This window comes from Primulina tabacum, chromosome 16, assembly GCF_025594145.1.
Source record: "Primulina tabacum isolate GXHZ01 chromosome 16, ASM2559414v2, whole genome shotgun sequence".
NCBI classification, from domain to species: domain Eukaryota; kingdom Viridiplantae; phylum Streptophyta; class Magnoliopsida; order Lamiales; family Gesneriaceae; genus Primulina; species Primulina tabacum.
This window is the reverse complement of record NC_134565.1, coordinates 23,131,976-23,152,730: the sequence shown is the minus strand read 5'-3', so window position 1 is coordinate 23,152,730 and position 20,755 is coordinate 23,131,976. Positions and strand designations below refer to the sequence as shown.

The 20,755-nt window shown below is 38.6% G+C and overlaps 1 protein-coding gene across 1 annotated transcript; it reads right to left on the bottom strand.

The window, feature by feature from the left end:
- Nucleotides 1–382: 382 nt before the first annotated feature.
- Nucleotides 383–20,122, bottom strand: LOC142528840 (uncharacterized). The gene is given in 19 exon segments (XM_075634059.1): nt 383–1,235; nt 1,327–1,402; nt 2,087–2,208; nt 2,311–2,715; nt 2,804–3,073; nt 3,191–3,283; nt 4,053–4,183; nt 6,958–7,071; nt 7,180–7,717; nt 7,719–9,974; nt 10,059–10,112; nt 10,453–10,900; nt 11,580–12,630; nt 13,644–13,758; nt 14,079–14,267; nt 14,342–16,434; nt 16,437–17,346; nt 17,348–19,256; nt 19,651–20,122. Coding segments are annotated over 17 exon segments (10,989 nt in total). The 5' UTR covers nt 19,971–20,122; the 3' UTR covers nt 383–1,235; nt 1,327–1,402; nt 2,087–2,115.
- Nucleotides 20,123–20,755: the final 633 nt, after the last annotated feature.

The following is a 20,755-nucleotide window of genomic DNA, read 5'->3' as shown; positions in this document are numbered from 1 at the left end:
GATCATAGAACTGAAAACTGAAAAAATATAATCTTTTCAGGTACAAAGTTACATTAATTTTTATTAAGCATCGTATATTAATACAAGATCGGACCTAAATAACAGTCTTATAAACTAACAAATACATTAAAAAAAAAACAGAAAATGTAATAAACGAATCCCATTTTTCTTGTTCAAGTTCTGGAAGGTGGTAATTTTCTTTTTGGCTAGAACGGACCAACTGTGGGGGTGACTGGAGTCGAATCCTGATGCTTATTGTGGTGATTTGGATTTGGATATGACGACTTGATCATGTATATCTATATCCACGTGATAAGGTGAAGATTTAAATTTTATATTTATACAACATAGAGAGTTGTTGGCAAATAAGGAAGATGCTTAAGAACTTGACAAACATCATTCCATTGAATTATACTAACTAACAAATCGAAATCTTGATGATATCTATGTTCATATTCATTCATTCAAGAAATTTACGAGTGCTCTTTAATGTAAATTGAAGTCGCGTGATTATCAACCATGATTCGGCATTAGTTGGGTGTCGACCAAGGATCTTACTTCTCAACAGTTGTGCACAAGTCTCCATTTCCATTCCATGTGGGAAAATACTAGGAACTCAGTTGTCTTTCAAGGGAAAGAGATCCAGAATCACCACAAGGATGTTGGGCTTGATACAACAAGCTACACACTTCTTCAGAAGCAATGCGCTGATGCTGTACAAAAAACTCTCTTCTCTTTGATCGCACTTTGAAGGTAGCTTCCATCAACATAACATGTCAGGACAGCATTTAACTCTTCATTTACCTGTACCATTCATCAGATGGATGGAAAGGAAAAATCCACCATAAACTCGCAGCACTTTTTTTCGCAATCTTGAGAGAATTTCACAGCAAGCAAAATGCTCGACTTTATCCAAAAAGTAACCGCCTTCTCAAGAAGCTTTGTATCCAGCCACGGAGTATTTCCACCCTCAAATTACTCGATTCTCCCACTCCAAGCCAAGAAACATGACATGTAATTACCTTAAACAGGATTTGCATCCACCAAAATGATTTCGAAATAACTCCTGCTAAAAGCTCCAAGGACGCATTTCTTGAAATCTCAAACTCGAAATGTGAATATTCTCATTCATATATCAAATCCAAGGCGTCCAACCTTCATACATATTGCACAGGTTGTCTATGTTAGTTGCTTGTCTAAGCAGAAAATCAACCTGCTCCGCAATGGTAATATCCCTGAGATATTCATGGCAAAATAACATGACATTAGCAAAGCTTCAATTACTTGGAGAGCACTAATAAAGTAGTAGAAAGAGAAAACACTTACCTGGTTTCAGTAATATCTCGACCATCCAGCTTCATCTCTACTCGCCTTAAGACCGACATTGCATAAGCATTTTTACCTAAAAAGCATAAACCTTGCGATTGAGGATCGATTTTTCACAACGTACGTATTTGCAAAATCAGAGCGCACAACCTCAAAATATGATTCAGCAGCCTATGGAATTAAATTGAAATATTTTGGCCACTCATATCACGATAGCTCCATATATTCATCTCAATTCAACACCATGAATCCTATCCCTTCAACTGTTTTTCCACTCTTTAGCATCCTTATCTATCTCTGAAATCTTTTAAAGATGGTTGAACTTTCCGAAGTTTTAATTTTTTTAATTATCAGCATCCCTAGTGACTGAACAAGGATCATATTTAGCAAGGGAATAATCTGCAAGAGGTCACCTCCTACTGAGATAAGTAAGGACACCCGGTAAAAACCAAAATTGAGAAGCCTGTTGCGCAGGAGGTCATAAGAAATGGTAGGATAAAATTGAAAGGAAGATTCAGGGTACGAAATACAATGTAGCCTGATGATATACCAAGGTACACATTTTGACTACTCCTGCATCCATGTAAAATTGAAATGCATTTTGTCTCAAATTTGAGTTTGATTGACCAGCACCCATTGATTAATCTTGTTTTATGCATGTGAGTGTGTGCTATATGAGACAAGTTCAAGATTTTTCAACAACATCGAACAGCTTTAAAAGCCTAGGTTCAACTCTACTATTCAGATAAATATTACTTACTCCCACGCGCTTGATCTACAGTTCTCATGTCAGTAAAGGAAGTCCCACGAGACTTCTTCCTCGGCCTTGTCCTGGTTTAACAAAATTTCTTTATCTTCACGCACCAAATCGGAACTCTCCTGCTGCATACAGAAAATACATTTTAAGTTTCGCACATATAAAACTTTGGTATTGCCATATATATCTCATGGTTTTACTGATAAAATGGTAAAGCAGACACAAACCAGTAAAATTTTGGCTTCAGCCTTTTCAAGAGGTAAATCTTGTACTTCAGTCAGAAGTGATGGCATGCAATGAGGATAACCTCCATTCTCCTTGCTATCAGAGTCACCTGATAGCAATTCAGTGATGTCAAGACCACTGAAGCTATCTGCAAGACTTGCCTCAGCTGAGGTGAAACCTGACTCGGTGCTGCCATTATCAATGCTCTCAGGAGGAGATATCCATCCTCTATCTGGTAAACACAATTCATTCAAACTGACAGAACCACTATCAAATTCGCTGTTAGATTTGGAGAACTTTCCACTCTCCTGGGTATCATACACTATGGCGTCATTGGAAAGATCATCCCTTGACGGACCAATATCCTGTGACCTTACTTGCAGGCTTTCTCCTAACCCTTCTAAAGCCTGAAAATTGAATAATTTTAGCATATTTTCACAGCAGAGTAGTTACACAATCTAGAGAACAGATATTATACACACAGTTTATTTTTACTTTATGGAGGTTGCCGGCATGCAAACCAGCAGCTCTTGCTAGTCTAATCAACTTAGAGTAGAGCTCCTCCACGGATAATATGAGTGCTGGTACCAAAGGCTTGAAGCCTAGTAAAGCTTCCTTGATCCTATTATGGTAAGACTGAAATATAGCTTGTCCATGAATGGGAGCAATCTCCATGTTTGTCTCTTTTTCCCGTGCCATAGCATCAGTCATAGCAGCAACGTCCTTTGACAATAATGACTCAAGTGGAAGTAGGATTGCATTAGCCTATACAGAGTACAAGACATTAACATTTAATTGGGCCATTTTTTTCTTCATGTGTCCGTCCAAGATTAAAAGGAGTAAAAGAAACTAAAATAAAAATTATAACAATCAAAATTGTACCTTTGAAAGATTTTGCATGATAGAAGAGTGCAAGACAGCAGCCTCTTTTCCCAAACTGTGAACATCATGAAGAGCTTCTGTTATAGCCAAGACCTACATTGCGAGGCCAAGGAGTTATTAAAGTCTCTTTCCCTTTCTCTGTGTGTGTGGGTGTATGTGTATTTTATTCACCGTGTGTCTAATTACGATCACATATTTGTATCTTACGATATACCATTTCCTCAATAGCCAAGTAATTTAAACAAATGAAATGGCTATTATCTGGTATTAGATTCCGGTTGCACTCTCAACGAGAGTATCTGATATTTGAAAATAAAGAAAGCATTCTGCAAACATTACAAGCGAACCCAAAGGCATGAAGAAAGTCATTTGTGAGCACTACATGTCAACCCACGACATAAACAGTTATGCCACTTCACCAAAGTTCATTGCAAGTTCCGATATCTTGACAACAGGGATATTCAAGATCTTACGCCAAATCAACAATTGAATCCGCAAATCAACCAAACGTTAGTACACACTCAAAGGATATGGTGAAAACTCTAAAAACAAATTTATTATGTCAAAAAAGTAAACATAATTTTAAATCACAAATTTGAATAAAAGCTAAAAATAACCTGCCACCATGCAAAAATAAATTTTTCTTTTTAACCTGGGACCCAAAAATATATAACTAATAACAATGTTAACTTTATCAATATTCATAAAACGCAAAACTTTAATAACCAACTAGAACGTAGCTACTATATACAGTACAAGAGAAATATCTAACTAAATTTTAGTCATCAATGCAAAATCGAGGTCCTTAAGAACATTAATAAAAAATTTAGTGTCTTGAACACCTTGTGACACAATTAGATACCTCTTCAAGCATGGGACCACATTCAGAAGTCAGAGTGCTATGCCCTCGAATAATGCCACTATACGCAGATAGTGCCACACTGACTTCACAGGCAGAGTCCCTCATTGCCAGAAGGGTGCTTTGCATATCACCTACAAAATACAGCAATCTAGCCCTGTTATAATCCATCAAGTACCTAGAGAAACCAACAATTGTGATGTATTTGGCAACATCAAACCGTTGTAACATAATATCAGACTAATCAACTCAGTGCTCCAAGGCACTGTTACGAAGCCAATTATTATCCGGCCTAGATATTTAACAAAAAAATGCCCAAGTCAGAAAGGACAATAGGCAGTTACAGTTCACATGGAAGGGGACAAAAGGAGAAGAATAAATGAGAGGAAAGGGGAGGGGGATATTCATTCTGTGTTTGTTTTGATGGTTGTAACTAGCTTAGCTATGGAAATACTAGTATTTGACTAGGGTTTGTACACAAAGATTATTTCTGGGAAAATATTTCTATTCTATTTGCAATATAATTCGAGTTCTTAATTTGTGGTTGCAACAATTGGTCCTTGGTCCGACCTGCCGGATCTCTAGTCGGAACGGAAAGGGCAACCACCCAGTTTGTGTAGCGTAAAAAGATGACGTTGCCAATTTCAGATGTGGAGCTGGAAAAAGGACTCAGCAGTTTGGAAAGCTCTTTCTCGGCCTACCTCTACTGTGGATAAACTCCTCCGTCTCCTTGATCGTGCTGATAAACTTCTATCAAAAGTGGAGCAATCACCAGCCAATTCCATGCTAATAGCTCGTTTACCATTAATGGACACACTGATGGCAGAAGGTTTTCTCAAGCATTCTGATGATGTAAAAGCAGGAGTGACTTCTTGTATCAGTGAAATCACCAGAATCCAGTTCCTCCATATGAAGATGACAAAATGAAGCAAGTTGATTGTATCTAGATCTTAAAATAAGAGGCCTTCTATTCTCGAGATGATGGCTAAGGTTATAATAAGAGGGCTTCTATACCGCACCGAAGCTGGGAAGTGTACAGTCCTCACTTTCTGCATGCCTGATACCTATTGTTTTTTTTTATAAGAAATTAGATTTTATTAATAGATAAAGTTTTACAATACTAGCGGATGAGTAATCCGCACGAGGAGAGGTATCACAACTTAGAAAGTACTATCCTACTAACTTCATGCCAATATATATTTTCAATCCCTAATCAAATCAGAAATAGACAAATGATTAAAGTCTTTAATAGTTATTGTCCAACTCGCAATCCTGAACTTGATCTTCTGCCAGACTTCGTCCGCTGTCTCCGAAACCTCTTGAAATATTCTTTTATTTCTCTCCAACGATATAGACCAAAGCGTACAGTGTATCATAACGTGCCAGAAGGTCATATATTTTCTGCTTGGAACTCCTCCCGGCTCCATGACGATCATATCTACAGCCCTCCTCGGAAATACCCACTGAAAACCCAACTCAAGCAAAACTTTTGTCCAAATATCTTTTGAAAAAGAGCCTGATACCTATTGTTACCAATATTTTTACAACACTCGACGCTGAATCCAAAGTATCCAATGAGGCTGGCATTTTGTACAGCTTGATGAGAAAAGTAGTTAGTTTCTCTAACCTCTCTGCTTTTCAGGTGTTTCTGGAATATGGATTTAAGTCGGTATAAGGAAGATCTCGATGTTGTTACTTGGGTAGATGAATTTATACGATTGTCGGGGAAGTTAGGAGGTTTAAACAAGGGTTTGGAGTTGAAAAAACTAATGGGTGAGGCCCGACAGTTGTGTTTAATATTTTTTGATTGGTGCCTCATGTAGGGAGAAAAGAGTGGATGATGCAAGAAAGTTATTCGACGAAATGCTCAAAAGGGTTGTAGGGCTACATTTATATTTTGTGGAAGCTGATACAAATAATTTCGATCCTTGGAACAAGAATGGAGGTGGGTTTGGTCTTGTGTACAAGCGAATTACGGCCCTTGCTTCTGTTTTGGTATTCGTTGATGACGTACAGGATCAAACTATCTTGAGTCATGCTATTAAAGTACTGATTGCTACCATCACAAATGGGGCTCAACAATTGCATTTGGATGGGAAGAATGGAAAAGTTTTCTTGTTATCATAATTGGCGGGCTACTTGATATGAAGGAAAAATGGGATAGAGGGAGAGAAGTCACCATTTCTAAGGGTTCTTTCCCTATTATCATTATTTTTGGGTTAACTGATGCCAACAAAAAATTGGATAGAGGGAGATAAGTTGCCAAGTCTATTGAAGGCGCATTAGGTGCCATGGAGAAAGGCAGCCCTTCTGAAATCCAACTCCCAATTCTAAGCCTTGAGGACAAGACTAATCTGAAGGAGGGCAGTATTGTTGCGAACCAAATTATTATTGGGCCTAGATATTTAACAAGAAAACCCAAGTCGGGAAGGCTCATAGGCAGTTACAGATCATGTGGAAGGGGAGAAAAAGGAGAAGAATAAATGAGAGGAGAGGGGAGGGGGCTATTCATTCTGTGGTTTGTATTGAGGGTTGTAACTAGCTTAGCTAGGGAAATACTATCATTTTCCAAGGTTTTTGCACAAAGATTAAAAATATTTCTATTCTATTTGCAATATAATTTGAGTTCTTAATTTGAGGCTGCAACAGGCACTCTCATCAAGATAAAAACATCGAGTATGAACTAATGAGAAAGTTCTTTAATTACAAATTGTTGAAAACATGAAGATTGGTGGAATATCGGTGTCTCTTAAACTTTATAGCACTTAATTAACAGAGGAAAGAAAGAAATTCAGAAGAGCTGGAAGTCGCTGCATAGAAAACTGTTTAACATTCACAAATTTAAATACAAACAATTATTATAGTGTAGATTGAGCATATGGTCATATTCAGCAGCAAAAAGTTTAACCTGATGCTGATTTTGCTTTCAGAGCAGCAACATGAAGTTCGTTAGATGCAGAAATTAAACCACTAGAAGCAGCTTCCATGTTGCTTTGTGCTTGCTTCCATTCTTGTTCAGACCCTGATTTTACAAAACAAAACACAAAGTGAACCTGAAAGTGTGTAAACTCGAACACATGAAAAAGAGTGTCGTTGTGATAAAAAATACAGAAAGAAACTTGAAACTGACGCGTAAAAGAATGATAGGCGACGTCCAACTTTTTTAATGCATTTAGGTAAGATTGCTCCCAGATTCCACCATCTTTAGTCCTAAAAATGCCATGTCTTGAAGCTTCAAACTCCAATATGGAGGTGCAGACTTTCAGTACTTCTGATGCATTTTCTCGAGCTCCCTGCAACAATTGTCTCCGATTAATCAGATGATCATGGAATTCCTGGGGTATTCCCGAATTCCCAGCAGGGCTAGAATTTGGACCCCCGCAGGCCCAGCTCATTGCCCTTTCAAGCTGGCCTTCTGTTGCAATAGAAGTTCCTTCACAAGATTGCAGGCGCTCCAATGACCTAGCTATTTTTGTAACTGAAGATTGTAATTTTTCCAGCAATTTGGATCTGCTGATGTTCAAAATCACTGACAGTAAGTTATCATCGCCTCCAATAAACTTTTGAGAAATCATGGGGGTACTTTTCAAGGGACTTGATGATATGTCATAAATCCATTCCATCTGACAAATTTCCAGGCTGGTCTTTATTAGAGCATCTTTAAGTTCAATTCACCTGCTTCTTCATCGTTGAAGCAGCTGATATTGCTGCTCTAACAGTTTCATGGGCATTACAGTACTCCTCAAGCATGAATTGAACTCTTCCAACTGCATCATGATCTATTTTTATTTGATCAATAGTATGATCCTTACTTGACTCCACCTTTTCCCTTAGCATCTCAATTTCTGTATCTAATCTTGTCAGCATAAGCGGAACAACTCTTTCTTTCAAGTATTGACTGATGCGCTCCTGAAGTTGGTCACTAAGCGCCTTTTTCACTAGATCAACATGTTGCTCAAATCCTAAATTTTGATCAAAAGATGTGGCAACATCATGTGTGCATGAATCAAGCAAAAGATCCACCATAGAAACCTTCCATATAAGGAAGGAAAAATTGCTCCGTAAACTAGGAAACTTCCATATATATTCGGATATTGCATGTCCAGAATTCATCATTTCTGCGAGATAAGGAATTCTATTTGAGTTATGACAAATAGGACCAACAGTTGAAATCAAGGCTTGATCAATTGATTCTAGCTCAGAGAAAGACTTAGTCAGGACTGTAAGAAGTCCTTTCTTTCTCAAAACATGTGGTTCCATTTCTGATGAGGAACTGATGAGAGATTTCAATTGATGTTCAGTGGAAATCAAAGCGCTAGTGATGCTTGCTTCTTTCTTCATAAGAAACGAATTTCGGAGGTCTTTCTGGTTCCACATTTGATGGAGTTTGTCAAGTTGCACTCTGCAAGCTTCTTCTTGAGAAGCTAGCTCCTCAGCCTCTTCCCAAGATAAATGATCTCTACCCTTAACAGCAGCTTCCTCAAGAGCCAACTGTTGTTCAGTGATAAGACCAACCTTCACAAAGTAGTTCTGCTCAAGTTCAATCAAGGAAGACTTCTCTAGTTCAACCTGGATAAACTGCTCAAGGCTAGTCTCTATAGATCCCCGAATCTGGGAGATGGATCCAAAAATATCCATTACATCAGAATTAAATGAAATCGCAGATTTTATTACACTGGGTACAACCACTTCAATCATGTTCCTAACAAAGTTTTTGCAAAATAAAAGATTGGTCTTGAAAAGAGATGCCCAGCTTTCTTGTGATGTATAACTGGAAATGTTTGCATCTGCCTCAGTGTCATGGACATCCAGTCCAACATGGCATTTTAGTTCTTCAAGAAACTCTGCTACAAGTGCACATTTTTCTATTTGTTCTTCGAAATCCCCGGGAAAGGATCCGAGGTAAGATGATAAGCCAGTATTTGTATTTCTTGCAACAGCAGAATTATCCTGACTTCTAGATATTCTGTGCTTAACATCAGTAAACAAATTGTACAAAACTTTATTCAAAATAGATAGCATGCTTTCTCTCTTCTCTTCGATATCACCATGCAAAGCAGATATTATAGTTCGTTCATGTATGAAGGCTTCCTGTCTTCTCTTGAGGCCTGAATGTTGAATGTGGTTTACGAAAGTGGATAGGAGACGTTCCTTGGCTTTTGATTCAGTCCCTTGGCCAATGGAGATCGTAAGTTCTGAGCAATCTTCTTCCAATCTTTCAATATCCGCCGTATGATTCATTAACTTGAGGCAAAGATCATCATAACTGCTCTTAACAGAGAGAGTTCCATTATTGTGTCCCTTAGTGACAAGTTCAACACCTTGTTTTAGCGCCACAGATATGATGTCAGGAGAAAGTGTGTTCAAAGAAAGCATAACTTGTGCCCAACCATGTACTTGACTGGTAATAAGGTAATTCAAAGGTAAGATTCGCTGAAGAGCCAACGAATACATTTGGAGTGCTGCAACAGCTGAAGAAAGCCCATAATCTAGCTCGGTTACCAAGTGAGATATCTCCCTGTCAATGTCATGGCATTGAATTTGTGTGGGCTCAGGGACAACAGTCAATGGAACCCCAGACACAAGAACTGCAGATGTAAGCGACAAAGCTTCTCCTGAACCAGTCAGCTTTATGCAGGCTTTGATTTCTGGAATTGAACTGCCACGCAAAGCATCAAGAATCATCCCATGCTGCTCAATCCAAGTCGCTGCCTCTCGGCCTTTCTCCATCACAATGGCCTGTGCTTGAGCAAATTCTAGAGCATGCATTTCGAACAAGGCTAAGGTTTTCTCTGAATTACTAGTGGCTTCAGCAGCAGCCAATTTTGCGGACGATTCATGTAGAACAAGGGTTGATCTATCTTGGTCAGCACAATAGAATAGACCAGAAACAATCTCATACTGGTTTAGAATGTCGGAGAACCTCTACACATGATTTAGAAATGGTTGATTGAGTTCAGGTAACTCATAAAACTTGAGATAGATCAATATGGCAGAAGATTAACAAACCTCAAGAGCTACTTCAATATCTGGTAACGTAGACAGCAAAAGATCGTGATGCTCCTGAACACATTCAAGAAAACATTGAGTCATTCACAAATTATAATCAGACACACATTTGCGAAACAGGTCTCCAGAAAGTCATGTTGAAGGTTTTCTGAAATTTTATAACATGAAATGCTAGGAACACGTGATGTCATCAAGATTCAAGCAAGACACTATTGCGCAAAAATGCATATGACTTGCATAGAAACAAAGACAGTAAGAGGACAGTTCATGTTTCCTCGAGTAGAAATACAGCAAATAAATTAGTCCATAATATGAAAATCAAAATCCTAAAATTAATACTGTGACAGTTAGAGTATGAACATAAAAAGGTAAAGCTTAAGTACTTTATAGATACCTGCAGCGGTATACGGATTTCTTGGACCCGTGACGCAAATAGACTTAAGCTGACAGCAAGTTCCATGCCCCTCCTTTCTTCACCAACAACAGCTGCATCATCATGAAAGTTTGCGCGTGTCCATTCTACAAGTGGATCCCAAACAAAAACTTCTAACAACATCAAAATTATATCCTTGTTCTTCCTCAAAACACTTAAAACAGCCTCACAGTTCGCCCTAAAAGAGCCTTCCATGCCAGTTAGCCCTAATGCTGCTTCAACCGTCTGAGTTAGGCGGAATGGAACAATTTCAGGGATCTTTAATCTCTGGCCCTTATCAAAGCACACATTATAATCAATATGCACGATATCCCCTCTACAAAAATCTACAAGGATGTTATCCAGATGTCTATCGCCTAGTCCCAAAATATGGCCTACAATACTCATGACTGCAACACTCCCAGAATACCTGCAAGGAACCAACTTTTAAGAGTAAGTTCACACTAAAGGTACATTACTGAGTAAATACCAGGTAACAGAATGAGAAATAGTCCATATATATCATTGATTGACAAATGCAATGGAAGCATATTGATATTGTTGTGTATTTGGAAAACTCAATTTTCCAGTTCTCGGGTTAAACAATGTATAAGCCTCAACAAAAGAACCCTCGTTTCCGTAAGCTCTCCCTTCATTTTCCATGAAACATTCTTATTAAGTAAATGCATCTTCTTGATTGACTCCTGAAAACCGTCATTCTTCCTTTGAATAAATCACTATTCATTAGAATAGGACAAAGAAATTAAGTTCAACTTGAACCATCGTCGCAATGATGAATGCCTCGTGATGTGTTAGTTCTTCACAAATGCTAAAACTGAAGCACTTCTAAGGTATCAATGCCACACAAAGCAATACAGACTGCATCTACAACAAAGATCTCTGCTTCCTGAGCAAAGACACAAGATTTTAAGTTCAACTTGAACCACATCACTCTGATGAGTGCCTCATGATGTGTGAGTTCTTCACAAAAGGCTAAAACTGAAGCACTTCTAAGATATCAATGCAACACAATGCAATATAGAATTCTTCTACAACAAATATCTCTGCCTCCTAAGCAAAGACACAAGATTAAGATCAATGCAAATCACCTCTTCAATTTTGAGTTGAAGGCTTGGAATCCTTCACTAGCACACCAAAGTTCCTGGTAAAGAAGGTGTTTGGGAGTTTCCTTCATTAGTTCTAAAAGAACTTTTCGCTTAACTTCATGAGGCCAATCTCTCCTAGAAATTACTCGTCTAATTCCTTTCTCTTTGAGTGCTGGTATGATTTTTCCATAAAACATGTCACTGGGCCGAGCAACAGGAGGAGCTGTAGTTTTTGTATCAGTGCACATCGCAGAAAGCTGAGACAACTGTGCTCTATTCTGCCATGATTTAAAAACACTATAAATGCTAATCAGATTATCTACCCACTGAATCAGACCAGCACGACCACTTATAGGCGTCACAGAGTAATAGCGAATGCCAAGTGGCTGACCACGTGTGGCAGATGATGACTGCAGAAAACGATTTACAGCTTGCAATAGCTGCATAATTCTGGCATCTAGACGCAAGTCTTCTCGTCCTTTCAAGAGATATGTATAATCCATACCATCTGAGCCCATAACAACAATTTTCTTTGGTTTGGTTTTGGTTGGTAAAATTGATACTTGCGCAGAAAAGGATGAAATTGTCACGATTCCCAGAGGTATGCTATCTAAGTCACTTTCTGGTTCAGATATAGCAGCTTCCTTCTCAAGACCTGGCATTGGAGCATATGAAGTTGATAGCGAAGCCAACAGTGGAGAAACTTCTCCCAAAGATACATAAGATTTTCTCTGATAAGAAGCCAAGGAAGCAGCAATATTCTCAAATGGTCTCCAAACATCCCCTATAGCAACAACAGATGCAGGAGGAGTCTTAAATTTTGCAAATGCTAATTTGATCGTTTCCTGATACTCCTCGAGAAACCGGGCTTCATGAGGTGTCTCAGGTTTTCTAGAAGTCGAAGTCAAGCGACGCTCTAAGACCACAAAAACCGGAGCCATCATAGCAGAGTATTTTGCAGCATTGATCTTGTTCTTCTCACCATGGCTAAGAGTAGTATTCTCCGCAATTCGTGCAGCATCCTCTTTCAACAAATTTATACGTCTCATTACATCTGAATGATGAATGTATGGAGATAAGTTAGATTGTTTGGTCGATAAAATCAGAGATTCATCCATGACACAGAAAAGATGGCTATGCCAGTGGAATGGCACAATAGATCATTCACAAATATAGATCTAAAGAACAGAAATCAAACAATAATGTGTTTGTGTATAAACAATACTTGCACACTCCAGGTCCAAATCTTGAAAGTACTGGGTAAATGCATTCAAGCCTTAAACCCTTGACCACTTGTCTAAAATGAGGAAATCCCACCAAAGATATAAATTCAGCAACTACGATATATATTTCTCAATATTCCACATATGAAGCATAACAAGAAATACGAAGAAAAGAACACATTCTGTTTACTTGTAAGCAAGTGAGAAAACACAGAGAAAACTGCAGGTATAATAAGGCACAGCATTCTTTTTTACAAAAAGGAAAAAAAAAAAGAAAAAAGAAAACTGTGTATCAAAACTCACATTAAATTACTCGACCATCCATATGCGATTAAGCTAAAGCATATAACAAAGAGATATCAGAAGAACCCGTTGCTAGTTCTGGTATAATTCTAAATATTAGGTCCCAAAAAACATAATTATGATATATCGGTGTCCATTGCTGCAAATAAGATTTTTCATCCTGTTTCATGGCAATTGGGGAAAGTAAATTTCTGCTTCAAGCAGTGATATAGTACTTGTTCTTGTGTACCATTCCCCTATTCAGGAGATCCATAATCTGTCAACTTGTTCGATGGCTACAAAATATTTTCCAACACTTGCCACCCTGTCCGCTGCATTCTAAGTAAAGTATTTTGTGTGGAAAACCAAAAAATTAAAATGCAAAGTTACTCGATTACGCACATCCATTGATTTCACTAGATGACATGGACAGTGGCATTCATGCCCCTGCAAAATTGCACAGTTATATTGCGAAATTCTTTGTTCATTCATGAAATATGTTCGGAAAAGAACAGCTAATGATTTCCTCCTTAAGAAAGAAATGCTAGGCAAAAACAATCACCTGAATGAAGATCCTGGAGTGTGCCAAGCCACAGTTCCTCCCAAAGGACAGTTACATTTTCAAGCTCCTTTATCATGAGGTGAGCATCCTGTACTAATCTTGGATAAAGCTTATTCTGCAATATTAAAATGATAACAATTACATGCATGCCTTGAATTTCAATTTCAAGTGAATCTTCGATATGAACAAAGAAAATATCAAATGAAGACTACGAACAAGAAGCCCGAATATATTATCTTAAACAAAATTGCATCTTGTGAAAGGGTAAAACCATTTTTAAGTCTATCTTGTACATTTATTCACACTTTTAAGAAAAAACAAGGTTTATGTTGGTGGTTCTGTTAAATTAAATTGCATTCAACTAAAATCCCGGAGATAGTATGCTTCACATCACATGGCAAAGAAATATAACCCTGGTTAAAGAATGATGCTAACCAAATAAGCAAGAATTTTCTGAATCTCCTCGGAAGGTTCCTTTTCTTGAGAATTTACATCAACGAGAGTTGGGTACACTAAAGACCAAGGAGAAAGTTTTGCCCGCGTGATTAACAAGTTTTCCAACTGCTTCCTGACCACTTCATTCGGATGCGAACTTAATCGAGCAAAAATTTGAGGTGTTATTTCCTTCAACATTAAAACATGAGATCAGTAAGACATTACATTCACTCTTAAAGCAAGACTTTAAAAAAAATATTCACCTCCAATGGTGGCAAAGGAACCTTAGAAAGAGCAGGTTCAATTGTATCTTTTAACTCAACTCCATAGTTGACTATAATGTGTAGCACATTAAGGATGGCTCTAAGAGTATGACTCGTATATTTATAATTCGATTCAACATCACAGCTAGATAACTGACCGTTGGAACACTTCATAGATGAATATGAAAGATAATTTATAAAAGCTTGAGCTGCGTGACCAAAGAGAGAAACGCGTCTCCTTCTCAAAGACCACCAAACTTCAACCAAATTACGTACCAAGGACATTACTTCGGCTTCCTCTAATACGGTGGTAGAAGACGAAAAGCATTTCTGCAACTCTATAGATAGTGCAGCAGAGAGACTACCAATATCATTGTCCTCAGCTCCAGGTGCTCCAGCTGCAGTTTCAATAGCATCTTTTATTTTCTTCAATAAAACCTTCGAATTACTCTCATTTTGTGAATACCCAGTCTCCATGGAATCGTAATCTCCTCTTTCTTCATACATTTTCTTGTCGGATCTATTCAAAGTATGTTCTAGGATGATGTTTTTAACTCGTAATTGCTCTTCTTCAGTTAACACAAATCTCTGATGTTGAATTTCAGAAGCAAGAATTGAAGAAAAGGAACAAGAATGAAGGGCCGTCTCACAATCGGAAGAGACAGATGCTCTAGCTTGATCATAGCACCATGACGCATACAAAACCCAAGACTTTCCCATCGTTGGGCAAAGAAGAGTAGACAACTTTGTAGCTGTACCAGCAAGTTCCTCAACAATAAGATTTACCGCTGATTTAGAGTTTTGATAACCATCACCTAAGTTGGCAGACCCATTGCCAGAAGTAATCTCAGTCATGATGAAATCTGCATGCATTTTAAGAACGACATTCTCCAAGCTCTTATGTGCATAGTCTCTTATCAACCACTTCGAAAGTTTCAAGCAAGCATTAGCCTTCAATACACTGACACGAGAATCAGATGGTACAATTGAAGAATAAACTAAGAAAGGGCGCACAAAAGACCAAAGATATGTCAAGGCTTCTTCCTTGTTTTCAGCTCGCATGGCTAAAATGGCTTCGTATTCCAAAATAGAGGTTAAATATTCGCGCAAACCATCATGACAGCAAAGTGATACATGGCTTTTGAGATAATTGCTGAGTCGGGTTGCGAGCCTTAGGTTCCTTTGCTTGCGAGCTAGGATCATTAAGTTTTTGCAGAGTTCAAGAGTCACAGGTGCGGTTGGGAGAGTAGTCTGATGAACTCGAAGAACTTTTAGCCACAAACTGCAATCTTGATAAACTCCACCACATGGGAATTGCCCTGTTTGGATATATGAATTTAATAATGATGTGACGTGCTTACCCTGATTGTCTCCAGGTTTGCAACTTTCTTCAAAGGCAGAAATGCAATACAACTGATTCACATGTGGAGCTGCATCCACAAGTCCATCAAGTGCCAAAACAGAGAATGTTTCTTCCATCAATGATTTGGCCCTCTGCAACTCATGGCACACCTCGTCCGCTTTTCCTTCGACATGGAGAAGCATTGCCTGCAAAAGCATTTGTTCACTTCTTTGTAAAGCCAGCTTGGGATCAAGTGTGAGTTCGTTGCTACTTTTTGGGGTCAAATCCAGGAATGACCATGCTGCCTGGAAGTTACCCTCATCAAAGCAAGCCAAGGCTTGAATAGAGTTTATTTCATTTCCAGCAGTGGTTAGAGCACCAGCATAACTCTTTCCGGCATACTTTGCACGGATAGTCTGCAGCTCTAGCAGCCAGGATTCCAAAGACTTCCAATCAGATATAGCTGTGTAACTCTCAATAATTCGTGCAATGGCGAATTGTACTGCATCAGAACCCATAGAAGAGAGTGATTCTTCAGTCTGTAACAAATGGATATAGTGAGCAGCAGCCTTCTCATGCTCGCCTCTAGCCTGATAAACAAGCCCAGTGATCCATGAAAATTCCAAATTCATACCGTCACTTGAACCGTCCTCTTTGAATAATGGAGAGAATGAAATGGTAGCCCATTTCTGTATGCCAATTAATACTTCAGGTTCACGTTTCTTAAACAAAGCGAAAGTCATGTTACGAGAATTCTTAGAATATCTCCAGCATATCTGCCTCTAATATTTTGAAGATTTTCACTTGCCTGAACTTTTGAATTATCTGATAGTGCTAAAGCAACAAAATTGCTGAGATCAACCAATCGTAACGAGCAGTAATGAATGGTAGCATCATGGCACTGAAGCTTCAATCCTGCATCCATCATTGGCTCACTTATTCGAGAGAACCATTCCTCGCAGACCTTTTTATTTGCCCTGAAAAATAACAAGCTTTGTCTGGAAGCATGTGATAGGATGGTTGACCCTTCATAAGCATTATACACATTTTTCTTCAAGGCCTCGACAAATTCCAGAAACAATCTCATTGGCAATAAGTGAGCACAAGAACCTATGACATTAAAATTTCCATCATTTTGGTCAGTTTCAAGCCGCAGTACATGAGCAATGTCAAGAAGCATACGCTCCAACGCAGCAAAAGTTTGAGTTGGCCCACCAAGGTTAGTCCGTAGTCGAGTAGTAATGCAAAATCTAGCCGCTTCATGTATAGCCCACCATGCACCGGCAAGGTGATTAACCGAACAAATTCTTTGTAGGGTACCTTCCTCCACTTTTGTGTCCCACCACAAACCATTATCAACATCTACATCCTCCTGCTGAGTAAGTGAGGGGTCTCTTTTGCTATAGCAGGAATAAATGAGCCGGTGGATCCAAGAAGCTAGGGGTACCTTCCATCTCTGTGAAATATAACTCAAAATGGAAACAAGTTGGTGCGAGTGAAGTTTCTGTGGCATTTGCTTGAGGGCAAAAAGTTGTTTCCAGTGCACCGAGTGATCACTCAATGTATGAACTCGAGAACAATTTGTACTGATCAATCCAAAATCATGAAGATCACATGTATATGTCGTTACAGGTAGCACATGGGAAAGCTGCTTAAGATAAGTAATTTTTTATATGTGTTTCTGGATCACCAAGTTTTTCAAGGAACACTTCAGCAATTACAGGAAAGTGCAGAGGGTGGATAAGTTTTGCTATCAGTAGCATCTCAACAGCAGCTGCAACAAGGTATCTCACTTTTGGTTCTTTATCTGAAGCAGCAGCCAAAATTGAGAGCAGTAATCCGTGAATAATTTTCCAGCAAGCAGCAACTTGGCAAGGGTATAATGGAGCCTCTATATTCTTATACACCTCGATAACATTTTCACAAAATTTGTGAACCCATTTTATGGCTTCTATCTTGACTGTAAATGGAGAAATTACACAAAGAGATTTTATAAGGAGCTTAGAGCATCTTCTCAGAGGATCAAAAACAATTGTTGGACATGAGTTTCTTACAATCTCCCCCTCTGCGTATTTACCAGATGATGTTTTCTGTTTACTCATGGAGTACTTACTCACTAATTCAATTGCTGTCAGTCTCTCCAATGTTTTCAGAATAGTAACTTGCAATTCTACACTATTCTGGATGGGTGAAGAAAAGGGATCCATCTTGCTGGACATAAAAGTTAACAACTTATGTGCCCTGCTAACACACAAAGTATCAACATCAGTTTGCCCGATCAAACTGCTACCTGGTCCAAAAGTTACACAACTCAACAGTACTTTCATATTAAAATTTATTAACACAACTAATTCTGATTTAGAATAACATTTAGAGCCTGCCATCACATCCAGCTCATCACCCATAATTGAAATTTGCTCAAGTTTGCACGTCAGTAACTGTAGTTCTTCAATCAAAGAATCCATCGTTTTTTCAACAACATCATTCTTCCCATGCTGAAGCAAGAAGATGTAAGTAGCTGCAGCACTTCCAGTCACTAAGTGATTTGGATGCAACCGTAGGTGAGATATGGGTCCCTTAAACCGCAATATATTAAGCACAGATGATGACATAAGTCCAAGCTTTTGAAGTGACAGTAATTGTAGATTAGTTTTGAGAATGCCATGAACCTGTAAGGTAGATATAGTCTCAGTTTCCAGAACTTTGTTTGCATTTTCTACTTCCAAGCTTTGAAACAATGTATCCACTGCCATAGGGTAAAAACTAGAAAACCTTTCACTCAATATTTCTGCCAACAATGTCAAGCACCTCCAAGACTCCTCGATCCATTTTGACCATCCAAATTTCTTCCCGATCAAAGATAAGCATTGAAGTAAAACAGGTACCATTTGGCAAAGAGATTCATTAATTTGCTCAAGAAAATTGATTTCCAGCAAACCAGATGCCACTGACTGCAAAACTGTACAGAAACAAGTAAGCAAGGCAAGAATTCGTTTAAATTGTTGAGGAGTACCAGAACCCCCATCCTGGAGTAACACGTCCATATCACCCAAAAACTTGGATAGCAATCCCAAAGAAAACTGCATATTATTCACCCAGTGCTTTTGAAATTGCAAGAAACTGTCCATAATCACACACTTGTCTGATTCTTTGATATCCGGTATCATTGCCCATCCAAGAAGTATATCAACAATGTCCACAAAATGGGGCTGGAAGCATCTGAAAAACTTCAATGAAATCAACGTCAACACACCAAGAAGCCTCTGCAGTAAACTCACAGAGGTTTTTTCATCCTCAATAAGTTCCTGGCAAGCTTTAAGTATAGGCAAAGCATATCTCTCCACCGCTCCAACATCTCCAACGTTAAGAAACTCATGAAGGCTCTCCAAAGCTAGTTCTGAAGTCTCACCGCCAGTGTTGTTCAGAGATGGTAATGACCACCCAATAAACTGATCAATCAAGCTGCCAAGTACAACATGGTTTTGCCTACCATTTGAGGCGACGGAGATCGAACACAATACAGAGCATAAAGCCCCGTATGCTTTAGCTGCTGCAAGACGCACTGAATACAATCTGTGATAATAGTCCAAATCCACAAACAAATTACAAAAGCAACGACGCTCATGGAAAATATCAGGCACTATAGTAAAAAAATGTATACGGAGAATAAATTTCATTTGTATCGATTCAGGAAGTTTTAAGCAGCTACAGGTACTGTGTAAGACCGCCTTGAAATTACACTTCAGATTGTCAACAACTCCATTATAAAAAATGGTCCCCATTTTAGGTATTTACCAGTATATTAGTTTTGTCCCTAGATGGCAGTTCATAAGAACGCGTCAATTTAAAGCTTAAACACAAAAAAAATTACGCACTGTCAAAAACACGCACATACAACAGAGAATGGTGAAACACAACTAAACCAAAACTCTAACTCTATTTTGTGCAGCAACGACAGGGGAATTACTTGTCGGATATTAGTTGAGAGAAGCCTTTAGATATATAAGAGGCGGAGTGAGTGACAAGAAGAGAATTTGGAGGGTATAGCACGGCGCGGTGGAGGGAGGTGAGGGCAGAGAGACGAGATGATTCCCCTTCTTCAGAAGCAGGCGTCACGGTGGCAGTGGTGGGTGCAAGTGCGGATGACGAGGAATCGTCCTTGGGTAGCGCCGCAGCGAGGAGCGCCGCCAGCTGCTGTTGGTGGTGGTGAAGCCCTTGCATCGTCTCTCCACTGCATTTCTCTTGGAGAGCAAAGGTGTGGGGTTTCGGGTTTTCCCCTGCCCTCATGAAAAGGGGATCGAAAGGGTCATCTTTCGTTCTTCTCTTGACGCTACCGATGAGTCGCTGTTCCGACTGTTGAACCAAACTGCTCGAACCAAACCAATAATATCATATTTTAAAAAACTAAATCGATTCGATTTGGACGATGGTCTAGAGCGGGTGAAAAGGCTATTATTGTAGATTTTTGTCAACTTACAATAAATTTTGATCAAAATTTACTTGAGGATGATAGGTTTCTTTCTCATATAAAATTTGGTAGCACTCTGATATCGTCTATAAAATTTATATTCATGAGTCGGATCAACTCATATAACCAAAATATTTGGTCGAAGGGTCAAAATTGGATCTAATCGGATTTTTCAAAACTCTATTCCCTGTACAACCAAAATATTCCCCCAAACAAATAATCAATGTGCTTGTTTCTCTCGACGATTTGAACAAAATTGACGCGATCTTGATCTTATGTTCAAGCGATCACAAAATCGTCGTAGAATGAGCCCGTCCTTTGTTGAGATCTGTTTGAGTTCTTGAAAGATTTGCAGATGTTCTCATATCATATCTTCTTGTGTAGCGGATGTTTAACTCTTGAGATTGTTATGAAAAATACATTTTTTCATCATTTTTTTCCAAGTCGGAGATCATTTTTATGAATACTTGCTCAATCTCTTGCGTTTTTTTAATTTATAAATATTGATGTGTTTGTGATGAAATTGGTGGCATGTGAGTAAATATTTGAAAAGTAACACCATCTTTTGGGACTGAATGGCCGGCTCTTTGAAAATTGATGTTGT